This window comes from Poecilia latipinna, unplaced genomic scaffold (genome assembly GCF_001443285.1).
Source record: "Poecilia latipinna isolate Pla-1442-1.1 unplaced genomic scaffold, P_latipinna-1.0 Scaffold354, whole genome shotgun sequence".
NCBI lineage: Eukaryota > Metazoa > Chordata > Actinopteri > Cyprinodontiformes > Poeciliidae > Poecilia > Poecilia latipinna.
The window spans coordinates 336,667-352,503 of NW_015112970.1; the positions used below are offsets into that span (position 1 = coordinate 336,667).

The 15,837-nt window shown below is 37.0% G+C and overlaps 2 protein-coding genes and 2 long non-coding RNA genes across 4 annotated transcripts in view; 3 read left to right on the plus strand and 1 right to left on the minus strand.

The window, feature by feature from the left end:
- Nucleotides 1-1,457, minus strand: part of ranbp10 (RAN binding protein 10) — a 25,806-nt gene extending 24,349 nt beyond the window's left edge. The window contains exon 1 of the mRNA XM_015036019.1: nt 1,053-1,457. Coding sequence (XP_014891505.1) covers nt 1,053-1,254 — 202 coding nt within the window. The 5' untranslated portion in view covers nt 1,255-1,457. The remainder of the gene's footprint in view (nt 1-1,052) is intronic.
- The window catches only part of LOC106949639 (uncharacterized), a 342,173-nt gene that overhangs the window by 322,157 nt on the left and 4,179 nt on the right, over nt 1-15,837 (plus strand). The window lies entirely within an intron of this gene.
- LOC106949636 (uncharacterized) lies at nt 2,668-3,453 on the plus strand. The gene is made up of 2 exons (XR_001425412.1): nt 2,668-3,281; nt 3,371-3,453. It is a non-coding gene; the product is annotated as an uncharacterized LOC106949636 (long non-coding RNA).
- Nucleotides 6,283-13,997, plus strand: nutf2 (nuclear transport factor 2). Its single transcript, XM_015036029.1, has 5 exons — nt 6,283-6,393; nt 9,757-9,878; nt 10,668-10,739; nt 11,859-11,957; nt 13,094-13,997. Exons 2-5 carry the CDS (start codon nt 9,780-9,782, stop codon nt 13,205-13,207), a joined length of 384 nt encoding a protein of 127 aa, XP_014891515.1. The 5' UTR covers nt 6,283-6,393; nt 9,757-9,779; the 3' UTR covers nt 13,208-13,997.

Sequence of the window (15,837 nt, forward strand, 5' to 3'; positions counted from 1 at the left end):
ATAAAAAAAATTTTTTTTTTTTTTTTCCCAAATTAAAGGGCAAAATTTTACCCCCACCAAAAAAAAAAAAAAAAAAAAAAAAAAAAAAAACTATAATGGGGGAACTTTTTCAAAGTACTGTAAGCATGTTGACAAAAAAAGTACACCCCTTTTCATTCAAAGGGAACAGAATACAGACGTCATCTTGTTTTAATTTAGGATACAGATGACAGCTTGTGGAGACCTGTGACGGGTTTTCTGGACCGTTTAGTCTGTGTTATTGTTAAAAATGCCAGACTGCTACACCAGATTTATGACATGATCGGTACACTTGGCCTGGTGTGCTGCGCAGAGGCCTCCTCTCTGCCACAGTTGGAGGCTGTTTTCATGGAGCAGCAAAGCTTTATTCCAGGCCAAGACTTCTGGAAAACACTTCCAGAACGAAATCACGCGAGAAAACGCAACAATGCCATTATCTTTAATGTTTATTTAACGGCTTTGTTTATTTAAAACCCAAGCAGCTCTGAGCCGCATTGTTAGAGCCTGACAACAAGTTTGGCTTGTTTCCATCCTGTAGCTGCTCTGTTTTCAGAGGAATAACACCCAGAAAGAACAGGCAGGGGCTGTGTTAGCCATAGGTCTGCTACACCACTGCACTAACAGGCTGCTTTGTGCTAGCATTTGTTATGCTTCTGTAAGAGTGACTCCTCACAGTGAGATGGCCAGCCAGTTTCCAGCAGTGGGAACGGTAAATAAACAAAGAATGACGTGGTACTGAGGGTTAATTTAATCTGGTTGCTCATAAAACCAACTGTCAGGGTTAACGAGTTCGCTGTCACCCGTTTGGGAATTCCTGTGCTCGTTTGTGTAACAAAGCAAGGACAGAAGAGGCAGCTCAGGCTAGATTTACCAGGACTGCACACACACATATATAGAGTCACCATAATCGCATACAGTGAGTGTGTGTGTGTGGCTTTCTGAGCCCCCTCCGCAACAACACAGTGACCGATTACAGCTGAGACCTCTCTCCGCTGTAACTGTCAGACCCATCCGGGATGAGGCAGCCCTCTAACCTTTGTAGTGGACCCGCAGGTTGTTCTGTGACAGCCCGATGTAGCTGTATTTATCCTTGGGGCTCCAGGATCGGGGTAAAGGGGTCTCTTCCTCGTTCACAGCCGGGTAGAGCCGCTTCAGCCGCTCGTTCAGCTCCTGTTCCTGCTGGTAGCTAAAAGCTGGTTCTCCCAACGGCAGGCTCCCCGCGCCGAGTTCGGCCATGTTTTTTTTTCTTCTTGGCCTCCGGTTGGCGTCCTATTCTCGGTCTGTTTCCAGCCAGAGACCCGTGTCAGTCCTCTTGAGCTGTGGGTTGATAGTGAGAGGGACTGTAGGGAGAAAATAGCAGCGGTGCGACATCCCCGGATAAGCAGAATGTACTGAATGTGCTGAAGCTACGCACTATGGGTAATGTAGTTCAGCTCGTGGTTTAGTTTAGTGTTGCGACATGGTTGCGACGTCTAGAAAGGACTACAAAGTTCTGCTAGTGTGGCTGTCATTCAGGACCTTCCACTAAGCATACTAGGAAATGTAGTTTTAATTTAAAAAATAAATAAATAAATACATTAAAAAAATAATAATAATAATAATAATAGTAATTCTTCTTCTTCTTCTTCTTCTTCTTCTTCTTCTTCTTCTTCTTCTTATTATTATTATTATTATTATTATTATTATTATTATTATTATTAATACTGTTGTTATTATTGTCTACTTAGAATTATAGTAACTGCTGTTTTATAAAGTAACATAATAATAATAATCATATTTATATTGCTACTACTACTACTACTACTACTACTACTACTGCTACTACTACTACTAATAATAATAATAATAATAATAATAATAATAATAATAATAATAATGAGAAGAAGAAGTAGGCAAACATTGCATTCACGTAAGAGTACTAATATTTCAACATATATTTACTTATGAAAAAGTAAGGCATATCCATTCAAGAAATTACTCAAGCAAGAGTAAAAAATATATTTGGTAAAACTACTCAGAATATTTATTTTTTAAATATAACGTCATCAGACAGATACAAGGTGCAAAATTATGAGAAAGATTGTGCAGTTACATTTGTTATTTCATAATTATGTAATTTATATGTGTTTATGTTTTTATTTTAGTCCTTAAAATACCAAACATTACACATATCTCAGCAGGCTCAGCATATAAAACTAGAAAATATAAAGCTTGCATTCAAACATGTAGTCTCACTTTTAACATAAATTGTGGGTTTGTGTCTGTATCTGGTATATTTTTGGTTAAAATGTGTTTGTTCATCATTCAGTGAAGTTACTGACAGTGGGAAGAGTCCAGTAATTTTGCTCAAGTAAGAGCTATATAGCAATATTGTACTACTCAAGCACAAGTAAAAAGTATGGTGTAGTAAACTACTACTAAAAGTACATTTTTTCCAAAACGATATTCAAGTAAACGTAACTGAGTGAAAGTAATATATATATATATATATATATATATATATATATATATATATATATATATATATATATATATATATATACTGCACAAAATAAAATGTTTAGAATCTAAAACATATAAAAAAATAAAAAAAATAACGAATAGCAATAAATTAATAATTTATACGTAAATAAAAGTAGATACAACAGCAAAGACTATAATAACTGTAATAATGATTATTATAATGAATATGGTTAAAATTATGTATTCTTTGACAAATCTAATAAAACAAAATAAATCAAGTAAAGATTTATTAACATACTAAAATCTGATCTTTGCAGTAAATACTTGATACTCAGATTATTTTGCTTAGAATTTTATAGGTTAGGAAACAATATGTTTTTGCTGCGCAATTTAAATAAACAAAGTGGTCAGGCATCGCACGGACAGCTATGTGGGGGTCTTTTATCGTCACCATGGAAACTGTTCTACAACGTTCAGTCTTTGGGCACAACCCCCTGAACAGAGCAAACACAAAACATATAAAGCTAACAAACTTTTTAAAATATATACAATGCACTTAAATTGTAAGACTGTTAATCTTCCTCTTTCACCAAAGTCGTAAAAACAAAAGTGATTTGCTTATTCCGAAACAACAACCTGATGTTTCCTTCTTTTCTTTCATTTAATTTTACCAACACAAAACCATACTTTACAAAAAAGGCTTTGTCCAGGAGACTGGAACAGAATTTTCCTTAAGAAGAAAGATAAAGAAAAGAAGTTGGTTGTTAATGAGCTTACAGGTTCAGGAACTGAAACCTGAGGTGAGGAGTTTCAGTTCACAATAAAAATACCAGAGGAAATGTCTTACACTCTTTGTCTTGAACTCACATGTCTTGTGCTCTGGTTGCAGGTTTACTGCAACATCTTCAGTTGTGTAGTCAGTGCTCTCAGACTGTACAAGCCTCTTCTTCCTGTCGTCATAAAATGAATATGAAAACATTTTGGGCCAGTAATAGTATGTCTTGTCTTCATCTTGTTCATTCCTCAGGATTAAAATACATTGTTGTGCTTCTTTTAAAAATGTTAAAACACATTGTATTTTGATGGTCTCTCTTATTACAAAAGAGATATAAAAAAGTTTGTAATTAAACATCTTTATTCAAAGCTAGAAATCATTTTGCAAGGGACTAAAATGGTTCCTAATTTCTCTCTAATGTGTTTAGATTAATATTTGATCATTCTCAGCATTTGTGAGATCAGACACTGATGTTGGCAGTCAAGATTCTCCAATTCTTCTTATGGATCTTGCTTTGTACACTGGATAAAAGTAATATGTCATTACCGACAGGAGATTTTAACAAACAGAGCAAAAATACAAAAAAGAAACAGAAGAACTGATCCAGGCGTGATTTCTTAATTTGATTGATCCAGCTGTAATCAAGACGGTCTGTTACTGATGAAACTGAAGCTCAAAAGGTTGATTAAGCACAATTACAAAGGGAGCAATTGTATTTTATAAGGTGTCACCAAAAAAATTGTCCTTGACTTCCTTAATTTTGGGAGATAGGTGATCGAGCAATACTTAAATGACAGAATGATCTTATTTACTGATGAAGTCTGAAAATCAGTCTGTTGCCAACTTAGCAATTTTGTTGCTAGTTTAGTGACTTTTCAAACAAAAAAAATTGGTGACACAAAATCGGAACCAGCAGATCGGTGGTCAGCCAGAAAACTGTAGTAGATACATAGAGCCTGACTGGTTTGGATATCTTTAAAAAAGTAAATTGTCATTTCAAAACAATTTTTCTTTTACTCACTAAGATTATTTTTGTCTGATACATAAATTGAAATTTTAAACATTTAACAGTGAAAAAAGCAAAAACAGAATAAATTTGTATGGTGGTAAATGTAGTTATATTTCTTTGTCGTAGAAACAAACAAACAAACACAGATGGAAATGATCACTTTCTCAAAATCTTGACAGTAATATTAATGTTTTTTGTTTGTTTCATTTTTCAAACTGAAGACTTCAGGACTGAGTACGACGTCCTGCTGGCGCTCCACAAAAGAAGCAAACCAAGTCATCTTTCAGCTGCTTTTCAGATACATTTTTATCCTTTCTGCTTGGATTTTCAACACTGGTGTTATTTACTGTCCTAAGGCAGTAATAGTAATCGTAGTTCATCCCAACATTTGTCCATAAACTGATGAATTACCTGTTTCAAAAACAGTTTTCTGTTTTATGGACAGAGGGCAATGTGTGCAGTCAGACCACGAAGAAGAACAGATTCATTTTGATGGTGTTTCATCAAAATTAATCTATTTCTGTTCCTCCAAACTGTTTTGATGATTCAACCAAATGTCCACCACTGGTTTGAACAGGGAGGGGCGTAAGAAGCTCTTTGTGTCTGAATCTGTGACTAATTATCATTGCTGTGTGTTTTGGGAGGCGGTGAAGACAGCAGAGTCACATAAAGAACCAGATGAACATGTGACCATCGGTCAGATCCAAGCTGACAACAGCAGCGATGACTCCAACATGAAGCAGAAGATTCAGATAATCTTAGTTTTTACAATATAAAGCAGGGGTGTTTTTTCCCCGCTAACTGAGGTTTAATGGTCCTTAATGTAGTTCTCTGGAGTCTTAAAGCTTTAGAAATATACATTTGTTAGCCATTCCATACTGTTAGATGTCAGTGTTGTTGTTTGTTTTACTTTTCCTCATTTGTATTCACTCAGGATGTCTTTGATATTATAATGCAAGGATTTGGAATATTAAAGTGTGACAAAATGTCAAAAACAGATGAAATCTCTAAGCTACTTTTTTACAGCTCTGTATATGCATATATTAGCAAAATTTGTGTAGCCCTTTTCTGCAGAGATAAAAACGATTCTCCAAGCTATTAATTTAACATATTTTCTCTGTTTGACATGTTTTAATAAACTCTGTTGCTTTTTGCTCATTGAATGAATTTGTACTTAATTGTTTCAGTTATACTCCACTCTGCAGGTAAAGTTAATAGTTTTCATCAGCTTTACCAATAACTTTATAATCATATTAAGAACAAGAGTGATTATTTGCAGCATTTTACAGATTAAACAGAGGCAACTAGTGCACCAGTTGTTTTTCCAACATTTGATGTTAATATGATGTTACTTCAGATTACCCAAAGAACATGTTGATTTAATGATAAAACTATCCAAAATGAATGACTAAAATACTTAGGTGGATTTGAGTGGGATTTATCTTTTGGAAGCATCTTAGTGGTGACTTTAATCATTGAAGTTTTGAAGAAGTTAAAAATATGATTATAATATGAAGGAAATATAAAAATGAAAAGAGGATTACAGACAACTTAAATGTAGAGGAAAATATATTCCCTTCTTTAAAAAAAGATAAGAGATCATTAGAAATCTGTCATAAAAGTATGACCTGTATGACCTGTATGACCTGTATGTAGGTCATACAGGCCATACAGGTCTTAATAAATCACTTAAAGTAGCTGCTTAACACAGAACAGGACTATGTACCATTTCAAAATTATTGCAATTTTGAAATGGTACAGCATATATTTATTGAATCTATTGCACATAAATCACAAAGGAGAGTTTAAGGAAGCAGTGAATAAAATGGGTATCAAATTTACAACTGCAAATATTTTTTGGATGCAAATAAAATAAAGGTCAAATCACAAGAAGCAGAACAAAAATAAGGGAAACTTGTTATAGATCTGTGATAAACGTTTGATCCAGTAGATGGCGGTAATACAACAAATTGAGTGTCAGCAGCCGTAGGAGCGCCAAAAGGTGCGAAGAAGACAGACTACAACAACCGCAATGCACCGCGGCGGCTGCGTCCTCGGTTGCGTGCCTTCGCAGCGTAGGAGACATTGCACTGTGCCATCGTGCAGCCGGCCTCGGCGTTACAGTGAGGTAAGTTTATGTCATTTGTTTTATGCACTGGGCATAAACCTGCGTGAAAACAAAGAAACATGAATTTATTTAGGCGTTTGAATTAATTAAGGATAATACGACCGATCAAACCGGCTAATAACTTCTGGTTTTAGCGGGCTAACGTCGGGCACGCCTATGTCGGGTAGCTGGTCCGGGAGGGATAGAAGCGCGGGCCCGTAGGAGGTATCCGCACTTTAGAAGGGTCTGGGTATTTTTAGCATGCAGTGAGAAGACCAACTCCAATGAGTCTGTCAGCCAACGCCTTGGGAAAACTATTTCCCGGGCGGCTAACATGAGCTGGTGGTTGGGAAAGTCTGGATCAACAGACAAGTTTCCTCACAAGCTAGCAGCGGCTACTTGGCTAACGTCAACTGACTAAACAAGAGGAGCTTTTACCATTGATCGGCACCACCGCATCGTTTCTCCTTCTGCTCTTTAATACCGCAAACTGTGCAGATTTATTGCGTTTCTGTCCCGCAGTGTGCGGGTCCTGTGCTAATGTTTTAGCGCGCTTAGATTGTTCCAGCAGCAACCCTGAGAACACGTGACCTGTGCTGTCAGTTTAGGGCTTTGATTTTACAAATGTGTATTTTCATTTTTGAGAATTATTCATTAAAGCCCTGTATTCCAGTTTTGCGTGTAATATTGCGGTATGTGTTTCTGTAAAAAGAAAACGGGAAAGTCATTTTCCAATCTACCTTTATTTATAAATAAAGTTAGAATAGCCTCAGTAGATCAAAGTGCTAGAGAGAAAAAAATTGAAATGAAACAGACATCTTTCAAGATGTTTCCAAACTGTAAAATGACTTCTATTGGGAAGAAAGATTAGTTTTTTGCACACATTTCACTAGATATGCTAAATTATTGACAAATTGTTTGTGGCACAACAGTCATCAACCATTTCATGTCATTGCTGACCAGCTTGTTTATGTTTCTGCTGGTGTTTTGATGGTTTATCTTTATCTGATCAACTCACTCTTTCAGATTGGAAAACCCAGACGTCACGCCTAGGGTTGTCCAAACTTTTTATCGCTTGGGCCAAAATTGTCAGCTCAAAAGTACTGGCATTAAAAAAGTATAATTTTTAAAAAACTAAAATCACAAAAATGTTTTTTATTTTTTTAACCTTCTCAACAATAAACTAAGCATGACATATCTGAAACAGATAATCATATGTTTTTTGAAGGAGCAGAATCATAGATCCAAAACTTCAAATTGTTTTTAGATTGTTAAATAAAATGTATCCAGTTGTGTTACTATTCTGGGCTCCATTGAAGAAAACTGAACAAATATTTAGTTTGTTCTCAGCAATAAAAACTGAATTTAGGTTGGTCTTCATTTGAAAACGCACAAGTTTTAGTATAGCAATTAAAAGCAGAATTGTGTGTACTGAGTTTAGAGTCTTAAGTCAATGAGTGGATGTGGTTGTAGTTACCTTGACAATAAAAAAAGCATCTAAAATGTTCCATCCAACATTTCAGTGATTAGATTTTAATTTAAAAGTTGTAATTTTATCCTGATTTATTGAATTTATTCACCACTGTTCCCTCACCTGCACTGGGCTGATGGGTTCATCCCAGGTCAGAGCTGGACTTCCTGATCAGATTATCTGGTCATTTCCTCCAAACTGCAGGAATGCTGCTACTCCAATAAACCTGCTAATGGAAAAACGGCTCGCTCAGCAAAAATGTGACAGATGTAGAGTGAGAATATAAAGTTTATATATCTAAACATCAAGGTCTCTGCTTTGGTGAAAACGAACATTATGTTAGGGTATTGCTTTTGGAAATAAGCAATGTTTTAAAGGATAATCTTATTTCCTGTAATGACAGCAACAAAAATTACAACTTATCATAATGAGGAATTTCTATTCAACAATAAACTTCCTTAAGCTCAGTCTGAGTTAATCGTATTTTTAGAATTAAATTATCTTGCTTATCACAGTAGTCCAAACATTATTTGAAACATTTAATTTTTAGAACAACATTAACAATTTTACCATACTTTATTGTTGCGCTGTATAACATGGTGATGAAAGTATTTCTAAAAATTGTGATAAATTCATGTCATGTTTTTGTGACCTTCAGGAACCCGGATGTCAGCGGTACTATTTAGGTGTCTTGTTACCGTTTCTAAGCATTTAGAATAAATAACACAAGGCACATAAAAAGTATTCACCCCCTTGGATGTTTTACTCTTTTGTTGCTTTGATAAATCGATCATTATTAATACAATTTTGCTTTTTGACCAACAAAACACTTCTTTATTGTCAATGAAACAGATTTTTACAAAATAATGACAAATGAAAATCTGTAACATGAAATAAGTGATTTCATAAATATCCTCAGTCAGGCTGCACATCTGGTCACTGCAGCCAGAGCTGTAAACAGATCTGGGCTTTGACTAGGCCACTCCAGAACCTCCACCTCGTCTTCAAACTCTCTTTGTGATGTTTTAGCTGGATGCTTCGTCATGATGAATAAAATGTTTTCTGAAGCTGTAGCTCTCCTGCAGATGGAAGAAAATTGTCCTCTGGGATTTTCTGATATTTTGTTGCATTTATTTTACCAGTTCTGATTTGAGTATTCTTCGATAGTTTATTTCTCACTGTCTCCTCTGGGAGTTGGGGTCAGAGTTCAGATTATTATTTGAGCATTTCATATGCTAATCGGCTGCCCCCAGATGTGAAAACAATAGCTTGTAGCCATAGTTGCGCATCATAACTATCTGAAAGTAAAAAAAAAAAAGTAAGTTAAATTCCAAAACCAGAGGGAATAATTGTCTAATAAGAACAAAAGTCAAGAAAAAGAAGAAATCAGAGCTAACGGAGCTAAGTTAACCTGAAGAAAAATTGCACAGAAACCTAAAATTATATTAAATTTAACACACAATTATGCTTATAAAAAATGTCTATACTCCAGCTTTTAGACAATTTAAATTCAGTTAAATTTAATAGATTAACTCTCACCTTTCCCAGCCATTTGTAGCTTTGTGTCCATGTTGGCGATGGGATTTGACAGCTTCGTTCATCACACACAGAATCCCATCTACCAGCGATGCAACGTCACAATGCGCTCTGACACCCATTTGTTTACACCGGGATGATATGAAAGTAGTTTTGCGGTTTGTCCGTAAAGCTGCGCATCTAAAGCACAGCCGCCCTCAGTGTTCAGTGTACCCGCTCACCTGTATACATACGTTGTGATTATTTCCTAATAGCTGGCGGCGTTCTTCACAGAAACAGCTGCTGACTTGGGCTCACTGGGATGTTCAGATGTTTGTTGCTTTTATCCGGGTTGACCAGTGTGTGTGACCCAATGTCTGCTCCGCCCCCCTGCCCAGTGTGTGTTGCAGGGTGATTCAAGATGGCGGAGCAGCCTCTGTGGGAGCAGATAGGCTCCAGCTTCGTGCAGCACTACTACCAGATGTTCGACTCGGACAGATCGCAGCTCGGATCAATATATGTGAGTCAAAGTTGGGTTCTGCTTGTCATCCATCATTTTCAGATTCTCTTTAATATTGAAGTTAAATGGTTTAAATGTAGTTTATTCACCATGATTAATGTGAAGCAGCTGTCCAAACTGACCAACCTGACTCTACAGGAAAATGTAGCTGGACTCATTTGTTTGATTGGCTGGGATTTGTTTCTCTAACCCAGGGGTCTACTGCCAGAAAACACCACCTTAGCAAAACACCACAAAGACGTTTTATCAGAAAATGTGAATTTTTCTGAAATTTCACATGTTTCCATTGAGCAAATGTATTTTTGAAATGTCAAATGGCGCAATTATGTGGTCAAACAAGATGCAGCTGACAAACCTGTTAGCATCCAGCCAGTTATTGGTTTGGAAGCCTTTTTTTTATTAATCATTTGAAAAGTACATTTTATATTTACTGAGGTTTCTTTTCATGTTAAAGTTATGTAAAGGTTTATACATGTAGCAGATTTACAACAACCTCAGCTGACCAAAAATCACAGGTAGAGAAATAGAAAATAAAATTAAGTTTGGTAGAAATAGTAAGACGGTTGCAATATTGGCAGAAAATACCAAATAGTAATATGAATAAAAACCAAAATACTTAATTTCAGTTGCAGCGAGGTAAACATTTAGGTTTTGTAAAAACACTTTCAACAGAGCTGTAACCTTTTTGTATTTGATTTATCTCAGACTGGTTCTGTGTGTGGATTGACTGTTTTTCATGAAGACAGATGATTTTTCCAGCTAACGTTCGTCTCCCGTCTCTCCTCTCAGATCGATACATCATGCCTTACATGGGAAGGACAGCCCTACCAGGGAAAAATAGCAATTGTTGAGAAACTCACTGTGAGTTTTTATGGTAATTTGTGGTTAAAGAAATGGAGAAAAACTTTGACTCTTTTACTTTATGCTGCAGGTCAATAAGAAAAGCCACCTTTTTCATAACATTAAAGGATCCAAAGCATTTTTGAGAAACATAATGACTTCATTTAATTGCCTCAATGAGTCAAACAATATTTCATGTGGGCAAGCCTGGAGTTAAATGTGTAGGATTTTGCTCTGACTGGACAAAATGCAGTCAAAGTAGCTCTATGCAGGTGAAACAGATTCTTAAAGCTGCAGTATGTCATTTTTCTTAAAATATTTTTTACATATTTGTTGAAACAGTCACTATGTCATGACACTATGGTATGAAGCATAATGTGGGTAAAAAAAATAAAGCTCCTCTCTATTCTTCCAGTGCTAACTAGATAGCACTGGAAGAATGCTATCCTCCAGTGCTCCAGCGCTCCTGACTCCGATACAGCCAATCTGAGCCAGGAACGCTGTCAATCATGCTTCTGTACGCACTGCTCATTCGGAGGCTGCCATGGATGCTAAAGCTAGTTAGCATAGCCTTGTATGATGGTGGGTAAACAGTTTTTCTGTAACATTAAGTTGTTTTCCTCCCACTGGAACATTTAGCAGCAATTACATGAGATTGATTAACAGCGGTAAGCCTTTCCTCCCGGCTCTGATTGGTTGTTTTTTGGTCGGGAGCATTGCATTTCTTCAGATGGCAATAGTAGCTCAGGGAGGGCGGGGGGGAGATCTATCTTTTAACATATTTTCTGTCTCATATTAAATTGTCAACATGTAAAAAAAAACAACTAAATATTCTTTTTATAAAAGTTACATACTGCAGCTTGTAACTAGCTGAAAATCACCTTTTAAAAACAAAAAATCTGTCCTAAACGGTGCCATGCTTTATATTTCTGTGCAAATTTTGACATTTTCATGTAAGTCTGTGTAATTCTGCAATATTTGGGCAAAAACTAATTCACTAATTGGTGTATTAATCTTCTATTTTCACTTATTTTTTTGAGGAATTCTTTGCCCCTTGTGTCATTTTATTGCAGGTTATTGTTATTTTCATGCTTGAATTTAACCCAGCTTTTTATATTTCTGTTTTATTGTGTTTCCCAGAGTCTCCCCTTCACAAAAATAGCGCATAGTATAACAGCGCAGGACCACCAGCCAACTCCAGACAACTGCATCTTGAGTATGGTCGTAGGACAGCTAAAGGTAACTGTACCTCTCATCTGTATTTCTTATTTTTCTTCAACTTCATTAGTAGTTTTCCAGAGTTTCTGAAGATCTTTCTGGAGAAGTGGATGTCCAAAGTGTTGTCTGCCATTTGTGGCCCTTGAAATTATTTTGTTTGACCCCTGTCCACAAATCAAGAATGATAAAAAAAAATTATAGAAATACAAAATGAAATACAAATTATGCCCCCAAAAATTGGAAATTGACAGTTTTTCAGTGTTTTTAATCTTTAATGGTATACAGATTTCATATTTTTTAGAAATATCACAATAAACTAATTTTTGCATTTTTATATAATGAATTTTGTGGCCTGCCAGTAGTTAAAATGTCTGTTTTGGACATCAGTGTCCTAAACAAAACAGAAATAACAAATAAAATAAATTATGAAATAAAAACATGGACTAGTTGAGACCAAAGAACCAAAAAAGAGAGAAAAATGATAAGTCATGTAAATAAAAATTAAGCTTCATTCACACTGAATGCCTTAATGCGCAATTCTGATTTTATTTTTTTGCGTAATTTTGTTTTTTTGCGTGGTTGTTCACGCTTCAGAATAAATGCGACTTGTATGTGACCTCCTGTGAGCACTGCAAATGCCCTGAAATTGTCCCGCATGTGCAGTAGAGGGCGCAATACCATCACACACAGAGTGTGCTCATTGTTTTACCAACTACCATGAAAAAGAAGTGCTCAATGTTTGCAGAAGTAAACATAGATGCTAATGGTGAAGCGAATCTTGCAATTTTGAAGTTGTTGTCTGACAGGACCCAGCACATTAACAACTTAATCCTCATTATAGTCCGCCATGTTTGTTGATTTTCCTTCTTCTGCATGTCAGGATGCAAAATTGTGACATTTGTCGAGTATCAATGACGTTCAGGTCAGATGGAAGCGACCTGGTCGTACAGATTCAGGTCACATTTGAAAGGTCAGGAAAAGGTCACGTCAAGGCAACAAAATCTGATTTGGGTCACGTCAGGTTGCCTTAGTGACCTGTAAGGCATGACTTAGTGAGCTTGTTTTAATTTAGCATACGATTAATCGATTTATTGCGACAGGCTTAGCTGTGTTAGTATTTGTCGTTGATGTGACTCAGTGTTGGTATCTCTCTGCAGGCGGATGAAGACCCCATCATGGGTTTCCATCAGAGTTTCATCCTGAAGAACATTAACGATGCTTGGGTGTGCACCAATGACATGTTCAGGCTGGCCATCCACAACTTTGGCTAGGCCGCCTCTCCGCGCCGGCGGGCAGGGGCGGCCGCCTGAGATGGAGGAAGTGCTCCTCCCTCCCTCCGTCTCATTCAGGCCTGCTTGACAAATGAGCAAAAACGCCGGACCCTAGATGTCAATCACCGACCCGCGTCCAGGTGGGTTTCCTCTCCTCCAGCCCAGCAGAACCGCGACACACCTCTTCGCTGAGAGCCGGCCGACCAATCAGACGCCCCTGTCTGCCGCTCCGCCGCTCTGCATGACGCTGGGAGATCCTCAGTATCTACACTCAAGCCACCAGAAGGACAAACATCCGATCGATGCCATTAACTCATGCTCTGCTTTGATTCTAACCCGTTCTGCTCTGCTGTCGACTCGGTTCTTCGGTTCTGTAGATCCGTTTTCAGGTTTTATTTGAGACGCCCCATTCTTGTGTTCACCTTAGCTCTTCTTAGTGAGTCAAGTTTAGTTTCTGCCCCTCTAAGCGTCATTCATGCTGCCAGGTTTAGCTGTTGCAGACCAAAGGATGTTGGAGGATGAGCGTTCATCTTATTTTCTTTCTTTTTTCTTCTCTTTCACTCAACATCTGGCAGTCGACAAGGACAACAGCCACGATACACAATAAAACCTGGACATTTTTTCTTAACTGTGTGGTCTCTCCATGTCATTTTCTGAACCGTTTCCTCACCAGGGAAATTACTTGAAGAGCCGATGTACTGAAGTTTTTTTTTACTTTTGCTTGTTTATTTGTTTGACTTCAGGCACTTTCTTTGGCCCAGATGTGGCCAATAAAGACTTCCAATCTCCAGAGGTTTTGCTTCAGCTGTCGTAGCAGTGTGGTCACTGAAATGCTGCGTGATTATGATTACTTCAAGTAAAAAAACATAAAAACAAAACGATTCAAAGCATATGAATTCAAAAATTATTTTTATTTACGTAGTTATCAGTAAATATGCACCAATAAATCACTTGATTTTCCTGTGATCAGCTTTCAACGGTCAAGCTAAGAACCACCAGCAACTTGCACCTTTTTAGTGAACTTTTGAGAGGTTAATAACCAAATAAAGATTTATCTACTAATCCTGGTAGGAAGACAAATTTTATATTTAAAACCAGAGGCAGGTTTACAAGGGTGTGGGGCCCCAAAGTCAGTTTTGGTGCCCTATCTACTGCAGAAAGATTCTACTAAGGCAAATTAAAATAAGTTGTGCTATTCATAAACGGGTATGAATTAATGCACGTTGGGTTAAATATGTCCCTAAGCAGTAGCTCCAGGTTCCCCAAAAAAGTACTATAACTTCTTAATTTTAAAGTATTTTAGTACTTGTATAAATTAAAATATTAATCTCAGTTTTCCTGATATGGGGAAAAGGTACAAAGCAATACAGACAGGCACTCCACAGAAATTGCCCTTTTAATAACTTTTTAAAATCTGGCCCATTTAATCACAAGATTATATTAAAATCAGTTAAAGTTGTTAAAACGCGACATTAATATTTTTAACACTTAATGTTTTGTCATCAGGGGAGCTACACAATCTATCGGAAGCAAAACTTCTGCACAACTTAAACTGAGTAGGAAAGGAAAGTCATTTTAACTTTGTCTTGCTAACAAGAAAGCAACATCTGATTAAATATGTAAATAGAATAACAAGAATTTTGACCAATTCTCTTAAAATGTCAGAAGTTGTTTTTAGTAAAATTACTACTCTGCTAAAATAATGAAAAGGTGTTTAAAACATGACTGTACAGTAGATGGCGCTCTCCTCCTCGTGAGTTGGCCTCAGACGAGTTTCAGGTAGGAACCAATTAGCAGAGACTATGAGCAGACGGAACGGAAGGCACGGACAGAACGGAAGTTTGGACGGTTGCTCTGGGTGAACTGTGACAGCTTCGCATCGAATTAAAACAATATTTTCCCCTCAGTGTTTTCCCAAATCCCTTCCCATTTCCCCTCACCCATGGCGTCCAACTCTAACATAGACATCGAAGGAGCGACCCAGCACCTCCGAGACATCCTGAAGCTCGACCGTCCGGGGAGCAGCGCCGGTAAGTGAGGGATGCTACACGGCTAGGCCGCACAAGCTAACTCGGGGTTAACCTCACTCTTTACCGTAGCACAGTTTACCCAGCGGGCGTTTCTTTAGCTGCTGATATAATACCTCAGTGGAGGAAATGTTTTTAATAGCAGTAAATATATTATTTTGTACCTTTTAAAGTCTGCTGAGAATCGTTTCTGTTTCGGCCTGTTAGCAGCTAGCTTGTATCTCAGTCTGTTTTCTGGTTGAAATGTGTCCCTGCTACCAAAACATTTAAATACTCGAGTTTCTCCCCCCCCCCCTCCACATATTTATTATTATTTTGTTCTAGCTATTTTTTGTCTAGACTCATTTAAACCCATTTGAAATATGTTAAAAACGTCTCTGTGATAAACTCGAATTCTTGGATAATTGGCGTCATTCACAGAGTTTCTTGATTGGCTGGAAAAGCACAGTAAATTAAAGTGTATAATAATAGAAATTCTGTCCACTCATTTTTAGTATCTCAGTGTAAAAAAGGAATTCATGGAGATTAACAGAAATGCACCAATGTGAAAATTTCTACCAATATCAATATCCAATATTAATATTGGAATTATGACCGATAAAT

Coding starts and splice junctions, on each gene's coding strand:
- nutf2 (XM_015036029.1), top strand. CDS start 9,780: ATGGCGGAGCAGCCTCTGTGGGAGCAGATAGGCTCCAGCTTCGTGCAG. Junction 9,879..10,667: donor CGCAGCTCGGATCAATATAT/GTGAGTCAAAGT, acceptor CTCTCCTCTCAG/ATCGATACATCATGCCTTAC. Junction 11,958..13,093: donor TGGTCGTAGGACAGCTAAAG/GTAACTGTACCT, acceptor ATCTCTCTGCAG/GCGGATGAAGACCCCATCAT.